The sequence below is a fragment of the Uloborus diversus genome, chromosome 1 (genome assembly GCF_026930045.1).
Source record: "Uloborus diversus isolate 005 chromosome 1, Udiv.v.3.1, whole genome shotgun sequence".
In the NCBI taxonomy this organism is placed as follows: Eukaryota; Metazoa; Arthropoda; class Arachnida; order Araneae; family Uloboridae; genus Uloborus; species Uloborus diversus.
In genome coordinates, this window is record NC_072731.1 from 84,419,598 (window position 1) to 84,431,878 (window position 12,281).

At 30.5% G+C, this 12,281-nt stretch overlaps 1 protein-coding gene across 1 annotated transcript in view; it reads right to left on the reverse strand.

Moving 5' to 3' along the window:
- LOC129230774 (mucin-17-like) overlaps positions 1 to 12,281 on the reverse strand; it is a 506,717-nt gene that overhangs the window by 38,575 nt on the left and 455,861 nt on the right. Inside the window, exon 19 of the mRNA XM_054865195.1 lies at positions 715 to 934. Within this exon, the coding sequence (XP_054721170.1) occupies positions 715 to 934 (220 nt within the window). The remainder of the gene's footprint in view (positions 1 to 714; positions 935 to 12,281) is intronic.

Here is a 12,281-nt window from a genome sequence, read left to right on the forward strand (position 1 = left end):
TGTTGAAAATTAAAATACAGTCAAGTTCCGACTTGCGGGAGGAATGCATTCCACTACTCCTCTCGCAAAAGTTGAAATTTAGCGTAGTAGAAAAATGTATAAATTCGGATTTTTAGAAACACACTAAAAAATTTTAGGCATTTGTAAACACCTCTCACACTATTTTGAACCATTTCTTAACTATATATTACCGTTTCTTGCATAAAATAAGCTGTTTTTAAAGTGGTTTAATGTTGGGTGCACGCTTCTGGAAAGTGCGGCGCATAAATTAAAAATTTTTTCTTTGAGAATATATTACGATGCGGCGCTTACACCGGGTGCAGCGCTTATTCCCAAAAATACGGTACTTTTATATAGGCTTAATTTATTAACATAATATTCCTGAAATCGAAGCAAATTTTTAAAATCTAAAAGAGATTCAAGCTAAAACATAACATTTTTTTTTACTCCAAAGTAGAACGAAAATGAGCTCTGTGTTTACATGTGATATGCCCTTTGTGAAATGGGCCATTTTACTTCCAACTTAACAGAAATAAAACATAAGATAAATAATTCCAAAAGCTAAAGGAAATTAACATAGAAAATGGCTGGTGAACCTCTAATTTCAGACAAAAGGAGTATTTATGAACCAAAGCATAATAGGCTGCAACTTGAAAATACAGAGAGTTCAAAACCTGGAAAAGAAGATGAAATAGCTTACAGATGAATACTCACATGAAACGGATGCTGTTCTTTGAGCTCTTTGTTGCTGTGAAGTTTGAGATTGAAGTACCATAGCAGGTGAAACAGCAGAATAACTAACATCAGAAGCTGATGGAAAAGGTATATTTCTATTTCCTTGTGATGATGGACTAGGCAATGATCTAAGCCTAAACTGTTGGTGTTGTCTAGGTTGTGAAGATAATCGAACTTGGGTAACACTCGTAGATGTTTGCTACATAGGGAAAAGTATGGAGAATATAAAATATCGCAAAATTTGTATACACAGTCATGCAAAGAAAGCTAAAGAACTTATGAGCTCAGCCATAATTTCTTTAGCAAAAAAGCTAAAATTAGGAAAAAGATTTAGAAAACTCATAAAATGTCGGAGGTTAATGAATAAGCTCAAATATCTTTCTAAACACCTCAATGTGTTTCATCTTCATCTCTCTAGTTGAAATATAAAAATTCAAAATTCAGTCACGACAACTTTAAAGAAATAAATGTATGCTACTGGGACATTCCATATTAAATCAACAAATGGGCCATGCCAACTCATTTTTGGTTTTAAAGAAATTAGGTAGGTAATATGTGCCAATATTCTGTACACAAAACATGTTATTTATTATTGTTATTATTATTATTTGAAAAAAAAAAAATTCCCGAGACAGGTTTTTTTTCTCTGCAGAAGAGCAAAATTTGGCACTTTTCATCTTTTTCCTAACAGGCCAGTGTTAGGGAGTAAAAAAACAATCGAATAATCGAAGTAATTGGTAGAAAGCTGGAAATTGTTTCAAACTATGCCGTACGGTTCTTGAATGACCATAATAGGTTTTCCCCCTTCTACTTAGTGAGCTGTAGCCATTACGTCCAAAAAACACCTTACGACAAAAAACACCTGTTTTTTCATTAAGTAAACAATATTTCGAAAATACTCTGAAAATGGCCTTACATATAGGCAGATATCTTGCAAAGCTTAAATTGCTGAACAAAATCAGTACCTACAATTCTTATTATACACTAAGAGCACAACTTAATTTCAAAGTTTGACTCAAATAAATAACTAGTCAAGCGATTCTAGTCAGAACGTACCTTTCCTACTCCCACTGGCCCTCCCTGAGACCCAATGGTATAAAAGGCCGTAACACTAGAAAACATCGTGCTGCTTTCCTACCTACAGAAACAAAGCAGCTACACATCAAGTTGACATACTAGATGTTGCTGAAAACAATTTCAGAGAAAAGGACTGATTTTGAGTGGTATAATTAGGAATATTAGTTTTAGGTTTAAGGTAAAAAGGTTTGCCAGATCGCTTTTCCTGAAGTAAATCTTTTCTTTAAATTTAAACAATTTATATAATACTTAATATATAATACTAAATGTTTTGCTGTGAGACATGGTATTATATGTGATGCGGTTTAGGAAATCTGCACATAAAATGCCACAAATTCAATGCTTAAAAAAATGTGCTTTAAGAACAATAGATTAGTAATAAATTTAAAAAATGTTTTTCATCATTACAACAAGAATTCAAAGTATAAATGGCTATCATCAAGACTTTTACAAAAATATTATTTTCCTATTTACACAGCAAAATAGATAAGTAATTGTACATGTTTTTATTTTTTACTACATGACATCAAATCTAAACCCTGGTAAATAAGTTTTTTTTTTCTTTTTGTACGTTTTCAAAATAATTTCTTGCATACTGTATTTTCCTGCGTATTATCCGCGGGCAACCTACAATCCGTAGGTCCTAAAATCATCCTGAAATAAACAAAGCTTCGAATAATCAGCGGCGGTGTATGATCCGCGTATAATACGATGTAAAAAAATAAAGTTTGAATTTAACATATTATTTGAGCAAATAAAAAAAAAAACATGAAAAGGTTACACTTTAAAGGCACAATCAAAATTAATCTGAAATATAATCTAAAATATAAAGATTTCTTCTTGAAATCTTGATTATACAGTATAAGACCGTTATAATGCACACCTTGGGACCAAAGCTTTTGCGTGATACAGGTTTTGGCGTTATATAGTTCAATTCACAAATTTTGAAACTAATATTCAGAATATATCTATATATTAGCAATTCAGAAAGAGTTTCATCTGTAGTGAGTATTAAAGCACTAATTATACAATAAATCATTCACATAAAAATATGTTTCTTCATTACAAGAAAGTGAAATATCCTGCACTACTTCTGCTAGCTTCATGGTTTGCATAACAGCTGCATTTTCAAGAACCATCTGGTATTTTCATTTGACTGTGAGTGCTAATTTTCATTTAAAAGCTTTGAATTAAGAAAGAAAGATGAAAAACTGATTCAAAATTTAATTTTCCTAACAATTTTTATGTTAGCAAGGCAAAACAAAGGGATTTTTTAAACCTCAAAACTTATTGTTTACTTCTGAAAAGAGAATATGATAGAATTGCGTTATACAGGTCGGCGTCATTAAGGTACTCTACTGTAGTACGCTTAATTGCTTGAAAAACAAAAAGTCAAGACAATGGGGCAAACAGTCTAATCTTGTGCAAATGGCTTCCTATTTCACTGTATACTTGCTTCTTTTACATGGCCAGAATCGTGTAAGAGGAACATTCAAGCAACGTAAAATAACCAACATACAAGCAGGCAGCAAGAAAGAACATGCAAGCTTTGCAAAAGAAACAACATTCAGTTGGCGTACAAGCTCTATCTCTATCGGCATCGGTGAATTCTACTGTAAATATTGAGGTCAGGGATGCCACAGAAGTTCCAGAATGAAACTCCCTGACATTTCCAAGTTTTCCAGTCAATTTTAGGAAAAATTCTAGGATAATGTATGTCAACTTACGTTACTGAATATGAATACAATATAATTTTTACTGTAAATAAACCTAATTTATTAACCAAAAAATGCTTTAAAACATTATTAATAGTTGCTATCAATATCTGGGTTAAGTTAAGATAAACTTGAAATTTTACAACAAATGCTTTGAAAGAACAGATATTTCCAATTAATACTTTCATTTTTAAATCTCTGCAATTATGTCCTGCAAAAGTTTGTTTCCCTTTCAATGCAATTCTTATTACTCAAAACTTTTTGTTAGCACTTTTTTTTTACTCTTTTTCTTACTTTACAACTTTTTCCTATTTTAAAATGATATGTACTAGGGACCATTCTAGCATAAATGAGCATATTATAAGAAATCTCATTTGATTTTAGTCTCCCTTCCTCATTACAGCATGAATAACAGCATTCCATAAGTCCATAATGCTACAGGACTTCTCTTTTAAATTTTTGACCAACATGCTCTTGTTGATACTACACTTTCAACAAGTGGTGTGACATATTTTTTAAAAACATTGATGTAAAAAAAAAAAAAAAAAGATGTTCAAAATTAAAACATCAATGTTATAACGAAAACCACGATGGATGTTTCCAAAACATCGACACTGCCACTATTCTCGACTGTAACATAAACATGGGAAAAAAATATTAGTATTGTGATAACATCTTTCGTAACAGTCGTAACATCTTTCTTTGGCAAGCAAGGATCTTAAAAATCATAGTTCATTCTGTTTCAAAAATAACAATATATGCTATAAATATTCTCTGCAATGATAATTCAATTTAAAATTCATATTCTTAATACAAAAGAATATAGAAAATTATTACACTATTCTTCTAAAATGGACTTTCATTTTTGTTTTCAAAAGATTTTTTACAAATCCGTGGCTTTAAGCAAATGAAGAACTAAAAAAATTAAATGCTAATTTTTTGACAATTCTATATTTTTACAAAAAATATGTAATTGCTAATCAACTCAATAACACATGAAATACACCGCCAGCTCAGTCATTCCAGCCGAGGACTGCAGCTTCGTGCTTATTAGCACTCATTAGCCCGGCAAAGGAGTGACTGAGCTGGAGGTGGAAAACCTCTTAAGGAAGCCAAGAGTGCCAACCTCAATAATAGTTAAAGTTTGCAAAAATAAATACATAAAGTCATTCTAATCCAGAATTGATTAAAATAACTTCCAACCATTGAAATGATAGAAAAACTTGAAAGATGCATATGGAATAAAATCTCAAACACAATAAGCAATTTTCGGCCAAGTCACTTTCAATGTTGGCATGTTTCCAAAAAAACAAGTTTTCACCTATAAAAGCTAAAATTTTTAGGCTTTAAATTTATATCATCATTCATTTCATGAAAAAGAAAGGAAAAAAAAATTTTGAAAAAAAAATAGAACCGACTTCACAAAATTGCTCTAAAAAGTGAAAAATAATTTTATTCTTTAAACACCATCGCTAATACTTTTAAACATAATTTTTGAAGTTGGCGCAAAAACGATAGATAAAATCATTCACAGCCATAACTCAATGTTTCGTTCGTAACTTTGGATGATTTTCTAAAAAAGAAAAAAAAAGGAACAAAGCATGGTTACACTGTCTTTTACTTTTTGTTTTTGCGCCAACTTCAAAAATTATGTTTAAAAGTATTAGCGATGGTGTTTAAAGAATAAAATTATTTTTCACTTTTTAGAGCAATTTTGTGAAGTCGGTTCTATTTTTTTTTCAAAATTTTTTTATTTCATTCTTTTTAGTGTAAATGTAGATATTTCAGCAAAAGTAAGAAGTTACCATCACGAAACTTTACCTTTTTTTTTCATAAAAAAGCTCCATACTAAAAAAAAAACGATAAGCACGCCTTAAACTTTAAGCGATTGGCACTAAAAATTTATCTTTGTTTCTCTCTGGAATTCATTTGTGTGTTAATTTAATTATAACCATTTAAATATCCCTAACTAATTTGCATTTCACAGCGTACCAGTTGCTTGTGATGCAATCCTATATAATTGAGGCAAATATAACTAAGTAGTATTGTGAAGGCCAAGCAGATCCTGATCACTGCATCACCTGGCTTCCAGGTTAGCTTTACCACCACTATGGAGCAATGACACTGAAGAAACTTGATGCTTGCTTCAGAGAAGCCTTTATTCAAAATTATCATTACAATTACTATTAATGTTACTGTTATATGGCACCTAACTTTTATAACAATGGGTTTCATATTTAATCATTTAATAGGGAAATTGCATGAAATTTACTGTTTTTTACCCATTACTTTTCTTCTAAAGAACATATACGGTCAAACAAAGTAATGGGACCTAAGTTGAGCCATCCCCTATTCATTAAAAAAAGAATCATCAAAATCGGTTCACTAGGTGAGACGCTGTGAGTGGACAAACAAAAAAAAAAAACATACATACGGTACGAATTGATAACCGCCTCCTTTTTGAAGTCGGTTAAAAAGTACAATGAAGGCTATTAAAATGCTAGTACGACCACACGTACTTGGCGAAAAATACTAGTAATGCATGGCTTGATTTTTTTGTCCAAGAGAAGCAAAATAAAATGTAATGATATAAATAAGAGCTTCAAAATTTACGTATGGATTTTAAAAAAAAATTATTTATTTATTTTACTTATTACATTTAGTACTTAAAAAAATGAGCTCGAATTTTTTTTCCTCTCAGGAAAATTCACTTATCTGGAATGCGACATTTACCACACTTCCACATTTTTACGCAACAGTTTCACCCATCAGATGCAAAAATTGAGAGATTCCCTGGCATTTCCAGAAATTTCAATAATTTGTGACTTTTCCTGACAATTCCCTGACCATTTTAGGTGTTTCATTTTCCCTGACAATTCCAGGTTTTCCATATTTTCCAAGTGCGTGGCAACCCCGCTCTGAGGTTCAATGCGTTGGTGTAAAGAAAAATATCACAGATAATCGGAGGCAGTGTATTAATCCGCACCTCATAAATTGCCTTTTTAAACAGATAATCTACAGGAAAATACGGTGAATTCATCTTAAATTTATATTTTATATGTTTATAGCAGATTTTATTAATAAGTATATGAAAGGAAAAAGTTTGCATTAATAGATTTTATAAAATTGGTTTACATTTTTTTATATCAATAAATTATTGCAACACAAATTTTGAAATTAAATTTATCTTTCTATGGCTACTTTTTTAAAGTGAGAATAATTGCAATTCACTGATGCATTAAAACTGTAATGTATAAATATTCTTATTAAATACTTATTTATGCAAAAAAAAAGCTTAATGACTAAAAAGTGGAAATCATAGTAAAACGTATTATGCTCAATCTTATTTTTTTTTTATGAGTGCTAAATTAAAACCTTTTAGCACTTGTAAGAGTGCAATTTTTTCAGTAAGCAATTGATTCAAAAATGAAATCAAAGCATATGCAAATAGCTTATCAAATGATCATAAAATTGATCATGTAGAGTTATAGGGATATAAAACTCAGATGTACCATTTTGTTAAACATAATACAACCAAAGTATTTTTCAATTTCTGCATCATCTGCTCGAGTTCAACGATTGTTTAGCATTAATCCTTATATATTATTTCTGTAGTCTGTTTTTTGTTTCTATGCGAGATCTTCCTCAATTCTTGATCAATTTCTTCGATTTACACCTTATTTTAAAGCTTATCGTGCAGGCTACTGATGAAAAATAGACCCACGGTCTAAAAATTATTTTTTCTGCCAAAAAATCTGTTTTAAGGAACCAGAATGAGATTTTCGGTTAAATTTATAACTTTAACTTGCACTGTGACCAACAGAGCTGAATAGCTCGATCGGCAGAGTGTCCACCTGGTAACCAGGAGAATAAGTGTTCGGGCCCATGTCCGGACAATCTGCATCAAAAAATTAGAGAAATATCATGCATTACAAGAATACTTAATAACAATAAATAACGAAAGTGAGGGAATAGAATAAATAAGATGGAAATGCTCCATGCTATTATGAAAACTTGATGCAAAATGGAGCTAAATTGATTCCTTATTGTAAGGCTTCTTTTTTCTTTTTTTTTTAAAGCTTTGGCTCCAGTAAGAAAACAGGGTGGCGACAGGAACTGTGAAAAAAAGTTCCCCGACTTTTCCCTGATTAGGTTCATCAAATTTCCATGACTTACGTTACCAATGATAATGGTTTCCTTTCTTTGCTCTACTTACAATTCATTGTATGTTTGTACAAAACACAGTATTTTAAACGTTTTTAAGTTGTGTAAAGTTGTTGAACTAAAGATATAATTTTAAAAAGATGCTGTTTTTTTAATAAAATGTTTAAAAAAAACACATCAAGTCAATTTGTTTCGAAAAAACCTAACAAAACAGTATAATAAATTTTTCTATATGGAAATTTATATAAAATTAAAAAAAAAAAATACTTTACTTCCAGTAACCACTTAGCATAAGAATTTTTAGAAACTATTAAAATCACTCTTAAAAACATGTGTATTTATGATAGAACTATAAAGTAATTGAAATTATTTTGAACTAAGTTTTCAAACAGTATAGTAATTGTTGCAAGAATAACAAGTAATAGTGAAAGAATAGAAGTAATGTAGTTATTCTTATATAACTAATTGACATATTTAGGCAAAATAGATGAAACCTTTTGACATCCATTCATAGGGAGCTTTTCTCTAATCAAGAACATAGATTTTAATGAATGGTTACAGCATTTTAACAATAAAAAAATAAAGATATTTACTTAAGTGCACAAGTTATTTCAAATGATTTCAGTTTGTATCGAAAAAAAATTTAGGCTGCTTTTGTAACAAACAGCTTTAAAATGTAAGGGGGGAAAAACAATTGGTTAATTTTAAAATATATAAAAGAATGGTTTTAAAATAAAAGAATCATTTCAGCCTGAAAAAGAAAACCTTTCTATTTCTAATCTGTGGTGACAGCAAATAGTATAACGGCAAAAAAACAAAGTTTTTTTGATTCAATGTTCAATTTTAGTAATTACATTAAAAACGCGAAGAAGTAATAACTTTTAAGCTTTTATCAGTATTAATTCAAAAAACAAAGAGTTCTTCTTGAAATCTTGATTACAATACGCTTAAGGCATTAATGACGGTTTCCTTTTTGCCTGTAGGGTTGTTTATTTTACGTAGTATTGAAAGCGTGAAAGCAAACTTCAACCTAGGTAAAATAAACAACTTTACAGACACAGAAGCAATCTTGCATCCTGTGGTTAATAAGTAAGATGCAATACTTTGACGTTGAGGAAAAAAGATGCACAAATATGCGGCAGTGTATAATCGCACCTCATTAATTTTAATTTTTTTTTTGAACAGATAATTGCCGGAAATTGCGTAGAGAATTAGGAGACTTAATTTTGCAAAGCAAAAAAAAATTTTTTTTCTTCATAAAATCAATTTTCCCTGATTGTTTGTTATTTTTTCGAAATTCCCTGATATTTCCCCGACTTTTCCCTGATTAATAAAGTTCCCTGACTTTTCCCTGATCTGTCGCCACCCTGGAAAAATAAAGCTTAATGTAAGCGAAAATATAAGTATCAGGTTTAAGATTACAGACAACAATGGAATTGTTTTCTGTTCAGAAAAAAATAATAAATCGTATATTGAAATATAGATTCTTCTACTGAGTTTTTGACTCTTTGTACAAATAAAAAAATACTACCTCAATTTAAAGGGTAAAATTTATATTTTTTCTTATTTTTGCAAAAAAAAAAAAAAAAAAAAAAAACACAAATAGCTTATCACATTTTTATTACATTCGAAAAATGATGCTTAAAAATGAACTTAGTTCAATTTATTTTGTATTTTAACGTGCTGTTAAATGATGAACACATGCTGCCATCTAAGCCATAACGGTTCAAGAAGGATGCGACAACAAATTGTAAAAAGTTTCAAAAATAAAAAGACTTCTCTTCAATATCTTATCGTATATATTATTTCTGTGGATTATTTTTCTGTCTGTATGCGAGATCTTTTTTATCTCTAGAAGAAATCCCTCCCCCCACCCCATTTTAAAACTTATCAGGCCGGCTAATGACAAAAAATAGACTTACGGTCTAAAAATCAAGTTTTTAGAAACTTGAACTGCTATTGTTGTTCAAGTTTCCTTGTTGTCGCAAAACCTTAATGCAGCCTGTAGTTCTTATGCAATTTTTTTTAAAAGCAAAGTTTTAATACAATTTTCCAATTTTTTGAGTCGCTTTCGGGAAGAAAAAAAATTAAAATTTACCTGTGTGTGTGTTTTTATAAAGCTTAAAAGCACTGGACTTAGTTTTTCGGTTAAATTTATAAGTTTTTTTCGGTAGAGCGTTCGGCTATAAACTACCAGAACTTCGGGCAAGCTCGGGTTGTCCAGACGTAATAGCAAATTTACATTAATATTATGCATTACATGTACTCATAACATACAACAGATAACACACGTAAAAAAATAAATGCAGTGGGGATGCTACTTGGTGTTTCGACTCCTTTATGCAGGCTACAGTTATCATTCAGATAAGTTGACTGTTAATCGAAGGGCTTTTTTTTAAAGTTTTGACTCCGTCCAGACCACTAAGCATAATGTAAGCATAAAAAAAGTATTAGATTTACCTCAAGGGATACCTTTTTGTGCAGAAAAACATTTTCATAGTATTTTGAACTGTAGATTTTTCTAATAGCAGTGTTCGACTTTTTGTACAAATGAAAAAATACTACGTCAAATTGAAACTAAGAGTTTCAGCCAGTAAACCTTTAATTATTTATTCAAATACTATATAAAACATTAAAGTTATTATCAACTTCATTAGTAAGAAATCATTTTCTACTCCTCTGCTTTCGGCTGAAAAAAAAAATACATTGTCTACGCAGGCCGAGGACTGCTGATGGCCTTTGAAAAAAGTGAGAAAGGTGACAAAAAAGTAACTAAAAGGTGACCAAAAGCAATTTGTTAAGAACTCAAAAAACAGAAAAGGATTATCCCTTTTTACTGACTCTTACCAATTGTAAAGTAAAGAGCAAGATGATACATTTATTGAACGTATAATTTATGTTATTCAATCACATTTTTAGTATTGTTTTTTTTTCTCTTTTTTTAGATTGTTGAAAAATTATCAGCATTCTTTCTTTTTTCTTAGTAAATACAAAGCATAAATATTAAATCGAAAGTCTTGAGAAAATCAATTTGAAATATCACACTTTAACAAAATGGTAATTCAATTGTACTAACAATGCAAAAATAAAATGATGTTGAAGTATGAAACTGAAACTATCATTATGCCTGAAAATGTTCATGATTTTTTCTTTCTTGTTTTTATTTTTTTAGCAAGCTCTGAAAATATTCCATGACAAGTCCATGGAAGGTAAAAAATGTAGGGTTAAATCAAGTTATTAAAAATTATAGCAACATAATAATGAAAATCGTTTATCAAAAGTAGTACAAGTAAGAATAACTTTCAATTAAAAAAAAAATTGAAATGTTTACAAGATGCAGAAAGTTTTCTTTAGGGGAGGGGGGGGGGGTGTAGGGGCTTGAAGCTTAAATGAGGGTTGAAAAATGTTGCATTGGTATTATTTCCTTATATTTTTGGCTTTTTACTGCAAAATGATGTGATTTCTTTTTTTTTTACTGTCTTCTGAATTATTTGTACTTCTTTTTCTTCAGCTTGGATACTTTTAACTCCCTCGAGTATAGCTTGAGCTACTTTTGTTGCTTTAAGGTCATTTTTTTCCAGAGCTTTTTAGTTTCTGAGAAGCTTCAGCAAACAGCTCTTCTCTTGCTGCTTTGGTTTGAAGATGATTCTTTCTTTTTTCATTCAGAGCTTCAGTTTCACTTTCAATAGATGTTTTAATTTTTTCCATTTTCTTCATTTCTTCTTCACAATCCTTTCTTTTTGCTCTTCTTTTTGCTTCTGTTCAATTCCAAATCCTTTTTCCTTTTACATTCCTCCATGTATGTTGTGTAATTTGCGTGTGCTTGTTGATCACATTAAATCATTTCTGGACCAATTGATGCAGAAAACAAATGAGGATATTCTTTTTTACAGCGTCTTTAACTATAAGTATGCTGTTTAAAAATCTTTCGGTCATTGCTGTCTTATTTTCACCAAAAGGTGATTTGAAATGGAAAATCATCTTTCAATGTCAGCGTTACCATGTGATAATGTAAGTGAAGCTTTTATCACCTTAGAAACATTAGGAAACTTGAGATCGTTGGAAGTTGCGTCCTTTTTTGAAATGTGCTGCTGCAAGTAGTTATCACTGGTTTTGTTTTCAAATGCTTCATCATCTTTTTCCAGCTGCAAAAGTTTCCATTCATCTTGCAACCTATCGAGTGGAACATTAAAAGGCATGATTTTGGCAACCTTTATCAAATCCTTACAGCTTCTAGATTTACTTCTCTCTTTTGGATCCAAAAATTTAAAACTTTTCAGTAACCCGTTTGATATGCAACTTTTTTCTATTACAGACTTGCATGCAGTCACATAATGCTTTTGAGCAGCTCTTAAAAACATAACCTTCTCATTTTCTTTCAGTTTTGACAGTTCATCTGTCACCTCCCCACTAGCAACGAGATCTTCAAGAGGTAGTCTGTTGCCGAATGCAAACAGTTCATCCGTGTCTACCTTGGAAAAATCAACTTTCTTCATAACACAGGTTTTTATAACCTGAGCCATAAAAGTCTGAACAAGGTTCATACTGAATTTGGATAAAAAATTTCCATGACTTTTCCAAGACTTTTTC